The sequence below is a fragment of the Medicago truncatula genome, chromosome 5 (genome assembly GCF_003473485.1).
Source record: "Medicago truncatula cultivar Jemalong A17 chromosome 5, MtrunA17r5.0-ANR, whole genome shotgun sequence".
NCBI classification, from domain to species: Eukaryota; Viridiplantae; Streptophyta; class Magnoliopsida; order Fabales; family Fabaceae; genus Medicago; species Medicago truncatula.
Genome location: NC_053046.1, coordinates 31,098,346 through 31,117,383, shown reverse-complemented (window position 1 = coordinate 31,117,383; position 19,038 = coordinate 31,098,346). Strand labels below are relative to the sequence as shown.

General features: G+C 31.9%; 2 protein-coding genes across 2 annotated transcripts; one reads left to right on the top strand and one right to left on the bottom strand.

Annotated features, from left to right (window-relative positions):
* Nucleotides 1-3,138: 3,138 nt before the first annotated feature.
* On the bottom strand, nt 3,139-8,360 carry LOC11409921 (inositol 3-kinase). Its single transcript, XM_003615589.4, has 2 exons — nt 7,315-8,360; nt 3,139-3,584 (listed from the first exon to the last, which is right to left on the bottom strand). The coding sequence occupies exons 1-2, from the start codon at nt 8,155-8,157 to the stop codon at nt 3,309-3,311; spliced, it is 1,119 nt and encodes a 372-aa protein (XP_003615637.1). The 5' UTR covers nt 8,158-8,360; the 3' UTR covers nt 3,139-3,308.
* A 4,946-nt stretch (nt 8,361-13,306) lies between these two features.
* Nucleotides 13,307-18,847, top strand: LOC11407051 (vacuolar cation/proton exchanger 3). The gene is made up of 11 exons (XM_003615587.3): nt 13,307-13,676; nt 14,604-14,671; nt 14,813-14,841; nt 15,549-15,745; nt 15,917-16,132; nt 16,279-16,395; nt 16,522-16,638; nt 16,766-16,819; nt 16,948-17,064; nt 17,177-17,270; nt 18,494-18,847. Exons 1-11 carry the CDS (start codon nt 13,404-13,406, stop codon nt 18,517-18,519), a joined length of 1,308 nt encoding a protein of 435 aa, XP_003615635.1. The 5' UTR covers nt 13,307-13,403; the 3' UTR covers nt 18,520-18,847.
* Nucleotides 18,848-19,038: the final 191 nt, after the last annotated feature.

Here is a 19,038-nt window from a genome sequence, read left to right as displayed (position 1 = left end):
AGCTTTTACAAATAGTATAATCTAGTACCTTTTATGGTCAAATTATGACACTTGACAACACAATGAATCGTTCAATTAATTTGTCGTGCTTTAGCCTTTTATATAAGCAAAAGGCCGTTGCAGCATTCATCATCATCTGCTTTACACCTTCCACTTTCGGCCCGTGCTTAATGAAAGAGAGCCAATGCAAAAAAAAAATTAAAAAAAAATAATGTTTTAATAGAAGAAAATTTAGATCAATTCACTAAAAGAATGAATTGATTCAAGTGGTAAGACACTTCGATCCCTATGTAACGGCTAAATGGAGAATTTGTTTTAATAAGATACAACACAAAGAAAAATATTAAAATTGACATTTAGATAATTGAAATAATATTAATTTGAAGTGGGACTATATCGACAACTGGAGTTGTAGTTATGCACGATTAAGGACAATGGTAATTTATCGACATGATGGTGTGAAATATGTGATCACTATGATACATTTTCTTTAGGTATCAGTTAAAAAAACTAATAAATTAATTGAAATACATTAAAAATATATTTTAAAATAAAATATCTTTTTGTAAATTCTTTAAACAATAACCTTATGATACTTGTTAGCTTAATGTAGCCCTAAAAACATTATACCTTACACGTAACTGAAGTCTTACCACTAATATGAGATAGTGCCAATGTTGGTGGTATCATTGGTTAGGCAATCGTAGCAACTATGTCATAGACTCATAGTGTTACGGTCCACCGCAATCACCTCACAAACTAATTTGGATCTTGACATTGAACTATTATTAATTAAAGACGTGTGTTGTTTGGTAAATCTAATTTTGTAGCCAATTTACTCAACTTTGAATATTGACATTACGTCTATTTGTTCGCCACTTCCATTTTTTAACCTAATTAATACACTTTACTTGGTCTACTTTCGATCAATATATAGCATCTTTATTTTCTGTTATAAACTTAAGTTACAATATAGATTCTGTCCAAATATTATTTGGAACCTTTAATTTTTTAAGAAAAAACCAAATATGCTATAAAATAGAACTAAAACCTATGTGAACTCATCTGCCAAAAAAAAAAAAAACCTATGTGAACTTGGTTCTACAAGAGTTTGAAGCAAAGCTATTTCTATTTAAATATTTTTACTCAAAGCTAAGTTTGTAAAATTGGTGTAAATTTTTTTTAACCTTGTCTTAAACATATTATTTATCATTTTAGTCAAATTGAGGTATAGAGACATATAAATCTATTGGGTTAAATATGTTTTTGAAATCTTTAACATTTTTTGAGAGCGATAAATTAATGCTTATGATTAATATATTTTTAATTTTAAAAATATTATAATAACATATATTAAATTTGAAGAATTTATATAAACTCTTCCAAAACCCTCATCCAATACAGTTTTTTAGTTCCCCACATAAAGAGGGTTTTATATTTTGAAGAAAAATAAGCTCCTCAAAACCTCTCATTCCAATGTTCTCTATTTCTTCCACTCACCCCTTCTTTTTTTTCCAAGTTTTTTCCTTCTCTTCTCCTCCAATCTCGCAAACAAAACCTAAATGAGTGGATACCTCTTTAAACCGGATTTTGATCATCAATATTGTGGGATTATAACTCTTCTCCTAAACTCAACTCCAATTGATTATTGGAATCTCTAATTTAATCATCATGTTATTGCATCCTAAATATGACATAATTGCTATTTTTTTTAGCATACTTACATCCATTTTTTCTTACAAATATTTTGAGCCTACAAGTTGTTTACATGTTAATCAATTGTTAATTTGAACTTTATTTATGAATAGACCGTGATAAATTGAATCATTATATTATGTTGAATACGATATTTCTGCTCTTATCCATTCTTATTAGACGGTTAGCCTATCACAAAAAAATATAGAGGCAAAAAGTCTAATTTGTTCTCGTATAAAATCTGATGACACATCATCTTATATTATTCTTAGTATGTTTTTTAGTCATTTTTAATAGGTTCTACCAGCAAAATAGAGGAGTATAAGAACAATTGTCTATGATTCTGGGACATTTATAATGTTTTCTATATTTGAGTTTGTAATTATATTCTTCCCAAAACATAGCAATTATGGAGTATTTTTGATGTAATTCACGAAGAAATCATACAAATCGGCAAAACAAAAACATCCGAAGATTAGTGAAGACCTTGGTAAGATTAAGAAGTTAGGCACTTTAAGCAAGTGGTCTTGAAATTAAATTTTGACTCTTGTATATTGAGAAAACTTAATTGAAAGAGAAAATTCACTTCATGTGTCCTACAAATTAGTTTAATCCTTTGATCCATATTTTCTCTCTCATTTGAAGTTGTTTTTAAATTCTTATTTTTTTAAAATTTTGTAACAAACGGATGCAATACTCTTAAAAGTGATAAAAAAAACTATGACAAACGAGCTCTTTATTAAAGCGTTGTACAAGTTTATTTTATTAAAGTGATAATTTTTTTTTAACTTTATGAAAAATTATTATTCATAATTTACATGTGTTTGCGCAATAAAAAGAGTGAACAGAAAGACACAAAGTATTTGTAAACACCGATGATAACAATAATAAAATATTCAAATGCTTAAATATTTAATATATTTAAATATGATTTATGTAACTCCTAAATATATTTTAACCAACAAAAAAAAGACGACAGTGTTTACAAATCACAATCGATACAACATTTCTTTTATGAATACATCCAAATCACAATCTCTACGGTACAACAAACAGTTTTGTGCAAATTGCACAAAAACTAATGCTTTATTGTAGAGATTGCGATTTATATGTAATGGTATGTGTTTTATAACCTTCATATTGAAGTTTCTTATGCAATGTTAGGTAGAGGATAGATAATATAACCTCCCCCTCCTACTATGACATTGTTCCTAAAACCTGGTACTTGTTGTTGCCACTTTGAAGGTTTGGTTGATGTTTTGTTTTTTATTCTTTATTTGTTGTGAACAAGAAATGGAGGAAGAGAGTGTATGTGAAAATTTCAAACTCATAGTTGAAAGGCTTGGCCTGCATATTGTTATTTTGCCTTTATTTTTTTGTTTTTGTTTAGGGGGGATTATAAATTTTTAAAAAGAAAAAGAAAGGTACAAGAAGATGGCAAAATACAAAATGGAATTTCAATTTGTTTTTTATTTTAAAAGAACATTTCATTAGTAATTTAGCACTGCTATAACTACAATTAAGCTACATGTCAAACTTGGTGTACAAAAAACACCATAAAATGAAATATCACTTACTTCAAGTGAAGTGATTGTAAAGAGGGTGCCAAGATATTAGGGTTCACTACCAACAACACTTGGAATTGGTTCCTGTTGGACAGAATTTAGTACTAGTTTTGCCTTCACATTATTTTGCTCCACCTCTTTGGAAGAGCTCAGCAGATTCCACCCATTTTTTTGAGTGTGACACATTATCATGTCTTTGGCAGCAACAAGAGATTTATAGAATTGATCTTGATCATGTGACTTCCGGAACACCAGCAGCTCATTTATTTTTCCTAAGCAGGGAGAGTCATGTACCTTCCTTTTGTTCATCTCTTCCTTAACCACCTGAAATTTAGCATCATAAAAAGTAATGGAAATTGAGATTAACAGGCATACGAAGGCAGACACTTTCAATGTAAATCAATGTTACAGTGGCGTCCAATATGAATTCATTATTTTGCCATTTCATATAATTCCTTTTTAGATTTAGTTAAAATAGTAGATTGACATAATTATGAATTCTTATGCATGTGTAAAATTAGCGTAAACTGACAGTGCATCTCTTCTAAACTCAATTGAATTTTTTGCGTATAGAAGTATTCTACCGAAGGAAGTGATCGATTGTAACACGACTCGTAAGATCCCTCATCCTACCAAAGGGCCAATTGTATTATACAAACAGACAAGCATAAAAACTATCATACATGAATAGAATAACCTCTAAATCAGAACAATAAACTATGCTATTTTTTTTGTATTGAAAACTCGGTATCCAACCCAAGGACCATGTGAAAGAAAACAGGGGAAGGCAGGGAAAGGTCAAGAATGTGTCGCAGGCGGCAGCACACAGACGAACGGCAGCGCAAGGAGGAATGGTATCACAGGGAGGAACTGCATTGCAGGGAAGGAGACGAGACAGTGAGACAAACTAAGGTGTTTTTTTTTAGTTTCATATGCTAGCTTTTAGAGCCCGCATTACAGCAAAGAAGTGTTTAAAACACATTTTTTTTTTCCTTCATAATACGAGACCCATCCTGTTATAAAACGGTTGGCCCAACGCGCATGATCCTACGTTCCCACTTCAAAATCATGAGTTTGATCATGCCGCACACCTCCAGCGATCCTGGCCGTATCACAGCTCAGAACCATGGCCGTGGATCGTAGAATCATACGATCCTATGTGGCAGCTCGTGAACTTGACTACATTTCTCTCAAGTCTTAACTTCTTATGATGCTGCACCGAAACAGAACAGAGACAACTCTTCGGAAAATAAAAATAAGAAGGATACATGACCAAGTGAGTGAGAAATAGATAAGTGATCTGCTAACAAAATCTACTCCACTGCACATGCTCATGCTCATTATCCGTATATTTATTGCAACAGATTGCAGATATTTTCCTCAATCTTTCAATATCTGTCTTATTTCCAATACAACTCTAAATAATTACAATTTATCATTGTGATTTGCTTCCTTAAGATCGACAAAGATCATGAACAGAGTTTTCACTTTCTATGAAATGATACCAAGGAAAAAACAAGCAAAGTTGGAACAGTGTCTGAAATGACAAAACTGGCTTAATCACTAATAATAGCATATCCTAGGTTACAAACAAACTCTGATTCTGCTTTTAACAGTCACATATGGAAAGCTCTGAATCTGATTAAAGGTTAATCTCCCTATAGAAAATCTCAAACTAAACCACACCATTTAGAACTTTCAAAATATCCCACCCAATTCACAAATCAAAAAAATTCTCTTCCTAAACTATGTTTACCATTTCAGAAAAGGCATGCGCCTAGTTCCTCTTACTGGCTACCACTAAACATCTAGGGGCCAAATGGCACAATTGTTAACAATATGCAACATAAACAAACACGCCAACAAAGTGAGAATCCATATATCAGTGTCTCATTATCCTTTTTTTGACAGATGTAATTTTTTATAAATAAAAATCCTTAATACAATTGGTATTCCCATCTAGCTAATTCTACGGAAAAAGTTGAAAAGGTGTGAAAATGAGAGACTCCGATGATTTAAGATGATAAACTCACATTCAGCTTGGATTTACTGATTATTTTCATGCTATCCAGAACATTTTTTGAATCCGACTTGAGGATTGCTTTGGTTAGAACCTAGTTAGTCACTCCCGGACTACGAAGCCCCGATACTTGACACAATACGGATACGATACCGATACGGGAAATTTTTCAAAATTCCTGACATGATACGGCGTCGATACGTTATTAAAAAATTAAATTTAAAGTTAAATATATAAATTCACAAATATAATTAAAATTGATAATGATAATAAATTAACATTCATATTACTCAAAATGAGCAACCAAGTGACGATGAAATGCATAATATTTTAGGTTAGTTTATGAACTAAAGCTTTGGTGAGCTGCTGCTGATTGTAGCTTTTGACAGTCATTGGTAAAACGTGATGCAACAACTAACCACTAATTGAAACATAAGATAGAATCATAAGATGAACCAGTTATTATCTTTTGTTAATTTGAAAACAAACAATTGTTTCCCAAAACAGAAGCCAATCAATAAAACAAACAATCTTATTAAGAAGAGACTAATTTTTTTTTTCATGAAACAAAAGAAGAGATAAAGGGAGAAGAACAGACCATTAGAGATAAGAATAGAAGAAATAGCAAAAATGTAAGAAATAAGATGTGGACAAAAAAAAAAAGAAGCAAAAATCCTCCATACGTATCGTGACCACGTATTGGATCATGCAGCCGTATCAGAGTACCAAGTCAGCCGTATCGCAAACGTATCAGTCAATTTTTTCTAAAAAAAATAATATTAATTGCTCGATACTTCCCCGATATGTATCGGGACGTATCGGGCGCGTATCGGTGTCGGATACCGATTCTTCGCCATTTTTGGAGTATCGGGGCTTCTCAGCTCCCGGCCAATCCGGAGGGAGCGGCACATGACAGTGAAAAACCGCAATGGGAATGCGAATCCCAGACCACTTCTGGTTCACGGCTGCTCCATGTGGGAGAGCGAGCTTCCGGTTCGCAGGTTCTCGTTCCAAGAAAATCGTGATTTTGCCCTTAAAATTTGAACAGTGGGTTTTTTTCACAACCCAAACCCTTTTCTCTGTTCTCCTTAGCATTGTTTCTCTGTATACGCCGTTTTCAACCCTAAACCCTTTCGTTGATTACATGCTCTCTGGTATTTTTATCATATGTTTTTCTTGGAATCATCTACTACTTGAATAGACATGAAAAGACATATTGAATCTCTCCTGTTACATTGAATCTCTAACTAATAATTGCTTTATCATATGTATTTTTTGTTCTCTTCTGTTTTTATACAATCTCTCCTCTATTCTTATACAATCTATCCTTCGCACTCCCGCTACCTGGGATCCCGCTTTCCCACTTGTGGGGTCGGCCACTCCGCGTCTCTATCTGGGATTCACTACTCAGGTTAGAACAAGCTCCACTGCCCGAGTGGCCATTCAATTAATCATTGTAATTCCAATTAAATGAATTAATCTTAATAACATAGTACACGTAGGTAGCTCGATTGTTGGGCTAAGCAAGAGATGCAAGGCATGATCTACAAACTAACATTAACCACTAACTTACTAACATTTGTCTGTTTTAATAAAAACACAACAGCATACAATTCCCCTAACCTGAAACCCAAGTACCTAAGTTATTCTTATATTCGTGTATATGTTTGGTTTCTCTTTTGAAGGAGTCAAAATTTATTCTAGTAGTGTAATATTGATTTTAACATGTTTGGATGTTCCAGTAGAATAGATTTCGCCTCGAGAATAGATTCTAACTTTAGCGACAATTTGGAAATTTTGCCTCTACTATTGTGATTTTTACCCTCAAATTTATCGTCCTACTCTACATTATTGTATCCAAATATAAACCAATAAACATTCAACTCACTATACAGAATCATTTCATTCAAAATCAATATTTGTTACCACAAAACCAAACACACACACACACACACACACACACAAAGATAATCGTCATTCACATACACGATCACATACTAACATACAACGGAAAAATGGATTGGAGAAACAAACCTGAACCAAGTTCAAATCAATTTTGGGTGGCCCAACTTGTGCAACAGCCAAAGAACCAAAAAAGTTCCCCAACAAAGCAGCATCATACACACCCAAACCCTTTACAATCCCAGCAGCAAACCCACCAAGAAAACAATCCCCTGCCCCAGTTGGATCAACCTGACAAGCTTCAAAAGGATCAACCATCAAACACCCATCTTTCGAGAAAACCTCACACCCATCTTTCCCATGCGTGACCACCACGCAACACCATTTTCTCACTTCCTCCAAATCAATAAACTCAGCTTCATCTTCAGAAGCTTTCAAAAACGCAACCTTTGGCAAAAGATGAAAAAATCCACTCTCCTTCAACCCCACATGCCTCACACACCCATCTTCATCTTCAAATCTTCGAATCAAACCCTGAACATCAACGAAAACATAATCACAAATCTCAAGCATTCTTTCCAATGTCTCCGGGAGAATCTCCCCAGCGACACCAACAGCCATTCCGAATAAAAACCTCGCCCCGGCCGGGATATCAGACGGGGTTATTGGATCACATGATTTGACCCGTCTGAGAATCCGGTCGGGGTGATTTGATCCGAAGTGGGCATGGAAGAGGGTTGTTTGAGAAGTGGGGACCACGAGAGGAAGGTGGGCTGTTTTGTGGGAGAAATCTGGGCCCACTTTAGAGATGAGATGGAAAGGGAGAGAGAGGGAATCGAGAACGGTGGAAATGAAGGAGGCGGCGCCGCCGAGGGATTCAGCGATTATGTTGTTATTGTGGAGGAGGATGTCGTGGGTGTAATTTCCGACGATGAGACCACGGTGGTTGGGAATGGGTTTGGAATCTGTGACCATGATGATGTTTTATGGGTTTGTGTTGTGAGAATCCATGCAAGAAGAAGAAAAGTTGATGAAGAATTCTATGTGTATATGATGATGGTGATGGTTTAGAAAGAATACAAGGACGCGCGCCAGAATTAGATTTAGGTGTCAATTTGGAATGGCTGCTTAAAAGACACCAAGCAGGCACCAAAGTTAAAATATAACTAGACCAATGTTATTTGAATGAAATGGAGAATTACATTTGAATATAGAGCAACAAAGAATGTTTATTCCTCGAGCTAAATTGGTAAAAATTTCTAAGTTTGTAGGTTTAACTTTTGTTTAAGACCTATTTATTGGATGATTTGTATAAATTTTGTTAGTACCGGTAGAATATTAAGGTTTATTTTGATTTTAGTGAACTGTGAGCATAACTCATGTAAACTTTGTTTTATTCAAAAAAGTAATATCTTGGTTGGTTAATGTTTTAAAAATCGAAATGGAGGTGGAATCGTTAACACTTTTAACTTATAATTCAATTGATTTAATCAGATAAATTACGGTTGACTTGAAAATGATGACTAATAAAAAACATTAAATATAATAAAAGGTATTAATTTATTTTGGAAAAAATTGATTTTATTGAACCAATCATGGTCCAATTTAATATGATTTGATTCTTTGAGGAAAAGAAAGAAAAAGAAAAAAAAAAAGTGTCACATTAGATAAATATCACTCTTAACAAGAGTTTATAAAAATAGGGAAATGTTAACTAGTGTCTTTGGGGTTCTTAACTATTTTCCGGAGGTACTAGTTAATGACCTTAAATGATAGAATAACCAATTCCTAGTTTAGCTGATCGGGCCGTTACAATTTTTACAATGTTGCTCTTAATAACAGCTGGTTAACAAGTTCCCAAATTGACGGTGTGAACATTCAAACACTCTTCAACAAGCTGAGTGACATTACCTCTCCATAGACCAACCTCTCCATACTAGATAACCAAGAGAAGTATGTAAGAGATGAAGGTGAGTGGTCGAATGTGCAAATAAGGGGTGAATGGGAAAAACTTCAAAATGCCTTACTAGAGAATCACCCCGTGCTCATATCATATACCACAAAATGCATAGGAAATACTTCAATAGAAACATTGTTAGATTGACATGATTGTGAAATTTAAACTAAGTTTTGTCGTCTTTGGGAACACAACACATTTGATAATTATAATATTTTATGTTTAGTAAGAATGGTGGCAGGACCGACCCAAAGGTAAGACCATTAAAGCTCTCATTTTTGGCCTACCAACAAAAAAATATATTTTTATTAAATCTTATTAGCAAGAAGGCCTACAAATAATGCCTCAAATATCAAAACTTGTTTTAAATCTCACTTACTTTTAAAGATTATTGGACTGATACTGAATAGTGGTGCACAATCAAAATAAGAAATATAAAGTTTATCATTAACAACTTGAAGGTGATATTCCTTCACCAAAAAACTTGAAGCTGATCTGAACCAGTGTATTTATTGAGAGATTTTTAAAATCAATTTTTGTAATATGATGGGAAAACCATTAGTTAAAGAGCCATTGGGGAAGAGGAACTTCAGTTTGGACAATATTGGCAGTTGATTGTGTTGGTTTGCGCATATTTTTCTTTAGCGTATATTGCATGACATTATGTCCTATACTCCTATTTCATTATAATATCGACATGTAATATATCATATAAGTAATTTTAAGGTTGTTCAATGACTCTTAAGTCTTGGAAGCATTACTTTTTTTGTCACCCGTGTTGTGATGGCAGCCACAAAAGCAGACAATTGAGAATGATCTTCACGTTGGTAAAAGATTTCAGTCAACTCATTTGTCATGATGAATTGATCATCAATGAGATGGCCAATCAAGGCAAGTTTATATGCAATTGAGAGGATGTAATGACTAATGAAGAACTTTTGGAGGCACGATATAATCTTTCCTTTAAAGACATGATTTTGGAGTACAAATGGTTCGAAAAGACACATTAATTGTAGTTAGTGCAAGCCATGCATTATGGTTTTCTCCGGCGTCGAAACTAGCACAATCTTTACGAGGGCCAAATATAAAAAGAAAAAAATATATATTTTAAAAATTAGTATATTAAACTTAATTAATAAGTAAAATAAATTTACAATAATTTTTACTTATATGTAATGAAATGACAGCGAAGAAAATAAAATCTAACAATAATTATTTATAAAAGTTGTACTTTATGAAGTTTTAACAAGTCAAATTTACTTATAATTGACACTAGACTAAATAGATTATAAGTATTTTTAAAATCATCTCTTTTTAAACCAACAAAATTGTTTGGAGTGGCCAAATAATATATTAATGTGGTAGCTACATTCAAAACTATACTAATTATACAAGATTTATTTTTCTTTTGGGGTAGCCAATGCTACCCCATTGTTGTGAAGGGAATCACCCCTGGTTTTCTCTACGTTACCCTTTATGAATTGAGGGTAATTTACCTCTTACAACAGCCATGCCAACGCAAGCTTCAACATCACATGCAGGGGCGGAGCCTGGATTATTGTAAAGCCTTGGCAAAAAAAAAAAAAAAAAATCAACACGTTTATAGGGAATTACATAAGAAATTAAAAGCAAATAATCAAAAACTAAAGAAATTGCCCAATTTATAAAGGTTTATATAAGAAATTCATAAGAATTTACATAAGAAATTGTAAAAATTTTGGGTCAGAGCCAAAGCACTTGCCTGGGCTCACAAGGCCTTAGAACAGCCATTGATCACATGTAAGATAATACTCCACCATAACTATCTAGTAAGATAATACTTCAAAGTGAAAATAAGTCGAACCGACCGACATGACATGAGTCTAAAATCTAGTTTACATAAGGTCTAGGTTGTACAAACTTTTTTTAAATAAATGTTTTTTAGGCAAATAAATATTTTTTTAGGCAACATCTGAAAATAAATCAAATATTCTATAGATACCAAAACAAAATAAAATATCGTAGAAGTATAGAACAATAGCTCTTGCGTATACTGAATTTTTAGCACCACAAAACATCGTATGTCAAATGCAGCTATTGATAAAAAGAACAACAAAACAAAAAGAGTTTAGTGGGCCACATGATCCCAAATGCGTCTCACATCGGTCTCATGATCATGAATGTGTCTCGCATGATCTTACATTATCATATTCAATTGTGCAACCCTCTTAATCAATTCATGAAAGTTGACGTTACTATATTGATATAATTTATTTTTTTGAAATCTTTGAAAAACAAGATTAAGATTAATTTCTCTAGTAGACCCATTTTCAACTAAAATAGAATTTGTTTTGTTATGAAAATTATTCCAATTTCTTGGATAATAAATATCACCGATATTTTTTATATCAGTGAGGCACATTTTTAGGAACAAAGGGCAAAAAAAATATCACTAATTTCTTCGATAATAAATTTTTGGACACATTATTAAGAGGTTTTTTCTAGATTACCTTTGAAAAATTACCCACCAACCAATGAAAATGAGCAATTTGTTGGTGGGGTCAAGATAGTTCATGGATATCACTTAAAAATGTGCTTATGTGGCTAATGTATATTGGTTGGGATAAATTACCCACCATTCTTCCATGGGTACCCTAGTTGTCACCTTATTAAGAACAACCAAAAAATTTATAGGGGGTGTGTATATAGAAATCTCTGTGTTATACAAGGGTATATATAGCAAATCATGCCATAATGGTCAAAAACATTAACGAACTTCAGTCAAGCCCTTCATCATGTCAATGTTGGAGGCCTTTGGGTAAACCTTACTATATATACCCTCATAAACCTATTATTTCTATATACACTCCCCTCCTTAATTTTTTTTTCTGACATCCTACCAACATGGGACCTAGAACGTTGCTCCCCCGACCTATGCTAGGGTCGACCCTTGCTTACATCTTATGATGATTAAGCTTATGTTCGATATAAGATGTTTGAGCCAAAGAGGTATTTAGACCTCAAAAGTATTGAACTTAGTCCTTAAGCCAATCCAAAACAAATACTAATATAATTAAATTACATAAAAGTTAAGTGTACTAATTCTAATAAAAAAAACCACTTGCGAATTTCCTCCTTTGGTAAATTTTTTCACTGTCCTCTACAGTTTATTACGAGTTTAAGGATTAATGATTTAAGATTTAAGCAATATTGAGTAAATTATTTAAAGTCTTTTTTTACTCTTAGTATGTCTTTGATTTACTAAATAATAAATACTAAACATAACAACACAAGATGTTGGAACACATAAGACAAAAGCACTGAACATGTATAAGATAGAACACACAAGATAGAACAACACATGATAAACTTTTATGGTATTGAATAGTTTTGTCTTATACAATTTTTGGTTGATCAAATGTTATTTTAATATTTTAGACAACTTGAACGTGGGCAAAAAGTTGTGTTGTGGCTTAATGATCGATAAGAATTTCAGTTTTATCTTATTCCTTTCCTCTAGTTTTGTCATGTCCCTTGCCTCTCTGAAACAGTTTTATAAATCAAACATCGTATAACTTAAATTATCATGTCAAGTCCTTCCATTTTTAGCAGATCAAATCCACCTCTAATTATTATTCTTTTTTTGGATACAAACTGTTTATCTTATCTTAAATCTTAATACCTTAATTTTTGAAAAAAGTTATCGTTTTTCTTTATAGACACGGAAATGGAAAATGACAAACAATCCACGCCAAAAGGTAATTTTACAAATAGTATATAGTGGATACATGTACAATTATAGGAAGATTCATGTTATTTCCATCATCAATGGAGTAAACAATATTAATTATACTCGTCTAATTTTAAACTATTAAAGTTTTTTGTTTCACTTTTACGTTTTGTTAATTTGTTTTTACAACAGAAGCTATACTACTTCACCTATTCCCCAATTTCCCATGAATGCCAATATATCCATCCAAAAATAAAATACTTTCAAACATGTACGTGAATTTATGCAAGATAGAGTTAGGAAAATTCCACGAAGCTTCACAGTACTACATTGGAAACTCACCATAGCACATTAATGGTAATCTATACCATGCAACCAACCAAAAAAATTTACAAACTTATTATATAGTTTCAATTCAATAACCTTCTTTATCTTAAATATTTAAGCTCGTATAAATTATATACACTATTATATATATTCTTCACCACCCCAAACCTAAGAGAGAAATAAAAAAATCCAAAGTTTTAGCTAGTGTTGATCATCTTAAATATACATATGAGTTTCTTTTCAGAATCTACATCACGACCATTTAGAACCATGAATGAAGATTTGGAGAACAATAATGTAGAGACAGTACAACATAACATTTCATCAAATTCTATTGTGAGAAAGAAGTCAGATATGGTTTTGGTGACAAATAATGTTCGGTTTCAAATACTAAGAAATGTGATGACAAATATGAAAGAGGTGATGTTGGGTACTAAGCTTGTTGTGCTTTTTCCTGCTGTTCCTTTAGCTGTTGCTGCTGATTTTTATAGCCTTGGAAGGGTAAGTGTAATTAGCTTCATTAATTCATATTATGACTTCTTATTAGTTTTTTAAACAATAATATTAGCATTTGTGATCTTATTTATCACTTCATTCGTTAATAGTATGTACATTACACATTGCATGTATCATGTATGCACGTGTGTAAGTTATATGTGAACTCAACTTAATCGTTATTAGTTGTTTCTTGAAATGTGTTATTAGTTATAAATATTTATTCAAATTTCAAACATCTTTTAATGTTTCTATTTCACAAGAAATAGATTTCAAGTTAGAAGAATTACATCCCTCAAAAAAATAGTTAGAATAATTATTTTTTAAAGGAATGAATTATATATTTTTTTTGTTAACCCTTCGATTTTCAGTTAAAAGGATTTCAATTTTTAAAGCAATGAATTAGATTTCAACTTTAGCGAGTTTTTCTTACGATATAAGGGAGAATCACCAAGCTCAAGGAAAATGTACAAGGAAATCCACCAATGACCTTTAAATTGTACGAGAGCACAAAAAATTTCGTCATTTTCCTTAGTTAAATAATCCAATTTTTTAACTATAAAATTTATAGCTTTTTGTATAATGCCTAGCATAAGTAGTGTCTAAAAAATCTTTATCATTATCATTATACATAAGAAAGTTTTTTTTTTTTTTTTTTTTGTAAAAAAATAAGAATGGTTTGATAGCCGTGAGAAAAAGGTAGATATTGATATGTGATTGTAGGATTAAAGTAATTCAAAATGAAAGTTATTTGAAAAAAATATTAAATACGAAAAATTGACGTGCCTTTAAATAATTAATTATTGAATAATATACTCAAAAAATTGTCATCATGTATGAAACAAGAAAACTAATGTGATTTTACCTCAAAAGAAAAAAGAAAATATGATTTAGTTGTTTGTCAAATAATATAATTGTTTTTCTGCAACGTAGCCTTGGATTTTTGCTTTGAGCCTACTTGGACTTGCTCCCCTAGCTGAACGTGTCAGCTTCCTCACTGAGTAAGATTGCATGTTACATTCTAATTTTAATTTTACTCACTATAGTAATATGATTATTTTTCAAATTTCATGTGTTTCTAACATTTGCTATCTAATTTTTTTGTTACTCAAAATTTTCACCTGAACTGCTTGAACTTGAAGGCAAATTGCATATTTCACCGGCCCAACAGGTACGGTTGCTCTTTCATCTATGAGACTAAACTAGCATACAAATATCATTTCAAATAAATCGTGCAACATCTTATATACCAATATTTATTTTTGTATATTAGTAAAAAAAATATAATGAAATCAATATTATCTAATAGTGGACAATTTTACCTTGTACTCCATCTGGAGATCCTAAATATTATCAATCTTACCCTTGCCCACCCCTAAATATTATCTAATATTTATGGCTACACCCATAAATATATCAAAAACTTCATTTTACCCTTAATCACTTATAATTTTTCTATTTATCAAATTCTGTAAGTAAATTCAAAAATTTTAATTTTTTTTTTCTTTTAACAAATGGTTAGTTAAGTTTTTGGTCCTTATAAATATCTGCAGTTTTGTTTTTAGTAAAAATAAATCACACTTTTTAGTTCATACAAAATGTTCCGTTAGTGTGTTTAGTCCCTATAAAATTTTCCGTCAGCATTTTTAGTTCTTATTAAAAATTTCCATCAACATTTTTGGTCCCTAAAATACTTAAAAATGTCACAGGAACGAAAAAGTGTGATTTTATAATTATTTTGTAGGGACTAAAAACAAAACTGTAAATATTTATAGGGACTAAAAACTTAATTAACCCTTTAACAAATTTCAAATTTTAAGTTTTTTCAGAAATTTCAATAAACTGAGCTATCCAAAACAATTTGTGTGAATATTTCAGTTGGAGGGCTTCTAAATGCAACTTGTGGAAATGCAACTGAGATGATCATAGCAATATTAGCACTTCATCAGAACAAAATACATGTTGTCAAGTTCTCCTTGCTTGGTTCAATTCTCTCAAACCTTCTCTTGGTTCTAGGCAGCTCACTCCTTTGTGGTGGCTTAGCAAACCTTAAGAGGGAGCAAAGATATGACAGAGTGAGTATATATTAGTTTTCACTTTTTATTTATACTTTTTTTAATTTGTGTGAAATGATCAAATATGTCAATTATTATGGGACAGATTGAGCATGTTATTTAATTTTCATTGTTAATTTAATTTTGTTTAACTGATCAATTTGTTATGTTATTTGATTATTAAATGAACAGAAACAAGCTGATGTAAATTCATTGCTTCTGTTGCTGGGATTGCTATGCCATTTGCTGCCATTGATGTTCAAGTATGCATTGGCTGGGGGAAATCATTCTATTGCCAATTCTACTCTTCAATTGTCAAGAGCTAGCAGTGTTGTTATGCTTCTAGCATATGTTTCATATATCTTCTTCCAATTGAAAACTCATCGAAAAATATTTGATGCACAAGAGGTTAGTAATAGTTCGACGCGGTTATGGTAACAGACAAATGTTTTTAATTATTTAACAATTATGATTAATTGACAATGTAAAAATTATTTATACAAAGTGTATATGAATTAAATCCACTTAAATTATGTATGGGGTTTGATTTTCAGGTAGATGATGAAGATGATGAAAAAGCAGTGATAGGATTTTGGAGTGCATTTAGTTGGTTGGTGGGTATGACATTGGTCATATCTGTGCTTTCTGAGTATGTTGTGGGAACCATTGAGGTAAAAAGTACTACTAATATGTTTATTTTGGTTATAATGAGCTGAATTTTCAATGACATTTAAATTGAATGCAAAATTAGATTAATGGTTAAGTATCTAACCCTTTTGTGCATAATCAATAACTAGGCTGCTTCAGATTCTTGGGGTATTTCTGTTAGCTTCATTAGCATAATTTTGCTACCAATTGTTGGGAATGCTGCAGAACATGCTGGTTCAATCATATTTGCTTACAAGAACAAACTGGTACGGTTTTATCCAATCCAAATTATTTACAAAGCATAATTTTCAATTTCTTTTTCTATAAGCTTTAAGCTCATTACATCTGGCTTTAAAATTTCTTAAAGACACTGTTTGGTTTACTATAATGCAGGACATATCTTTAGGTGTTGCTATGGGATCTGCTACTCAAATTTCTATGTTTGTGGTAAGACTAAGTTATTGCAAATTGCAATAATGTACTCTTCTATTGTATGTATATCTTTGATATTTTTTGGTGTAAATTTGGTATCCTCCACATGCAATTGTGGAGATTAATTCCTCGAGCATTGTCAGGTTCCATTAAGTGTGATTGTTGCATGGATAATGGGTATACGAATGGATTTGGACTTCAATCTTCTTGAAACTGGATGTCTTGGTTTTGCAATTATTGTTACAGCCTTCACTTTACAGGTCTGCACAATGCCTTCATAGTTCATACATTCCACTTTCTCTTTTTTATTTTTTTTATTTTCTTATCTTTTATTTGTCTACTAATTATGTGATTTTGTTAAATCTTTTTTAGGATGGAACTTCACACTATTTGAAAGGAGTGATTCTTACTCTATGTTACATTGTCATTTCTGCATGTTTTTTCGTTCTCAAAACTCCACAAATCAGTAAGTATAGCTAGCTAGATATCACAAATAGTAAAACTTCAATTTGTTGATATATTTTAACTTTAATCTCTAATTTTGATGTTGTACCATATGACAATTAGTACACTTCAACTTGTCCATCTATATTAATTTCTAATTTTCGGAAATATCAGCAGAAATTCTCTCCTTTGTGAAGTAAAAATAAGTACCTAAAAATAAGTACCAAGTGAAAACAAACAAAACAAAGAAAATAAGGAAACAAGTTAAAAGAATCACACCCAAAAATTAGTAGAAAACTCTTTCATGTGAAAGGGAAAAGTTAAGTCTAGTTTAGTGGAATACAACCGCCACAAAAGAACGAGAATACATGTCAAACTCACTTGATTTAGATAGTATATAATATCTCCAAAACACACGTTAAACTACAGTTAAAATGAGACTCCTTTTCCCACATAGAGGATTTTTTTTGTTGTAAACCGCATATCCTCCATGCACGCAATTGCAAGGACTAATCATTTGAGTCTTGTGTGACCCAAATGAACGGCAAACTCTTTCTAAATGTTTTAACGATGTTGCATGTTCATTGCTGGATTCGAACCCATAATCTTGATTAAGATAGAAGAGACTCGTGCCATACGCTCTTGGGTTCCTAATAGAGGATTGCTATAACTCTTGTTTATCATTATCAATTTCTCCTTGCTCATGTTGGTTGTCCAAAGAAAAAAGTCTTTGTTTTTCTTGGATGAGATTATCCTACTCCTAATATATCTTCCTATTTATAGGAGATGAATATGGCTTTCATTGTGATTATAGAAACTTCATGAATGGACAGTTAATTAATACTCATATCTACAAGAACCATTTTAACTCTCAATATCACACGCTATATTTCTCAGAAGAAGTGGAGAATTTCATTTCTAAGTTTTTTTTTTGGGTGTATATAAGACAAGCTATTTTAAATAGTGGCATAAGTGAGTGTCTATAAGCATTTATGCACACAAAATATTAGTTATGAAACTCTTATTTTCTTTCAAAAAATTGTAGGATAGTTGAAAGAAAACATTCTAATGTTTCTTCACAAATAAAACTACAAGATCTTGGAACGCTCATCACTTTATCCATTAACCGTAAATTTGTGATTACCTGATTATAGTGCACCCTCAAGCTAACGAGTGAATTCCAACCTTTTGTTGATAAATGTTTCTTTTTTGTGCTTAATTAAACATTCTTATTTACTGTTGCAGATCATTATGGTATCGCCATGCTTTGAAGCTATCTTCATTTGAATGACTTTATTTCCCCGTGGTGAGAAAAAAAATCCCCTACGGATGACTGAAATTCGTCACTCCAGATTCGAAGTTGGATTTTGTTAATCGATTTCATGTTTGCCTTCGAAACTGAAGCTATGAGATATTTGAGTGCTTGTATTTTCTTGGCAATAAGGCTTTTTTTGGTCAAATTCTTGGAAATTTGGTTTATTTTGGTTGTGTTGTTTGTTTTACTTTATTTTGATTCTCCACATTCATGTTAATTCATGTATACCCACTTTCATGTACAAGTCTATAACATAGCAAGTATTCCACTCCCTCAAAAAAAAACATTATTACAAGTATTCCCTATTGCGTCTGTTAAATTAAATAAAAGAGTACGAATCAGGGGGAAAAAAACTCTGGCGATGAACCTTTTTGTTTATAATTTTTGCCCACCTCTATAAAAATGTTGGAACGATTCACAAGTTATCTTGTCCTATTGAATCTGCAAATAATTAATAACATATAGATCTAATTTT

Coding starts and splice junctions, on each gene's coding strand:
- LOC11409921 (XM_003615589.4), bottom strand. CDS start 8,157: ATGGTCACAGATTCCAAACCCATTCCCAACCACCGTGGTCTCATCGTC. Junction 3,585..7,314: donor TTGATTTGAACTTGGTTCAG/GTTTGTTTCTCC, acceptor GCTAAATTTCAG/GTGGTTAAGGAAGAGATGAA.
- LOC11407051 (XM_003615587.3), top strand. CDS start 13,404: ATGAGTTTCTTTTCAGAATCTACATCACGACCATTTAGAACCATGAAT. Junction 14,672..14,812: donor CGTGTCAGCTTCCTCACTGA/GTAAGATTGCAT, acceptor TTGAACTTGAAG/GCAAATTGCATATTTCACCG. Junction 17,271..18,493: donor TCTCAAAACTCCACAAATCA/GTAAGTATAGCT, acceptor TTACTGTTGCAG/ATCATTATGGTATCGCCATG.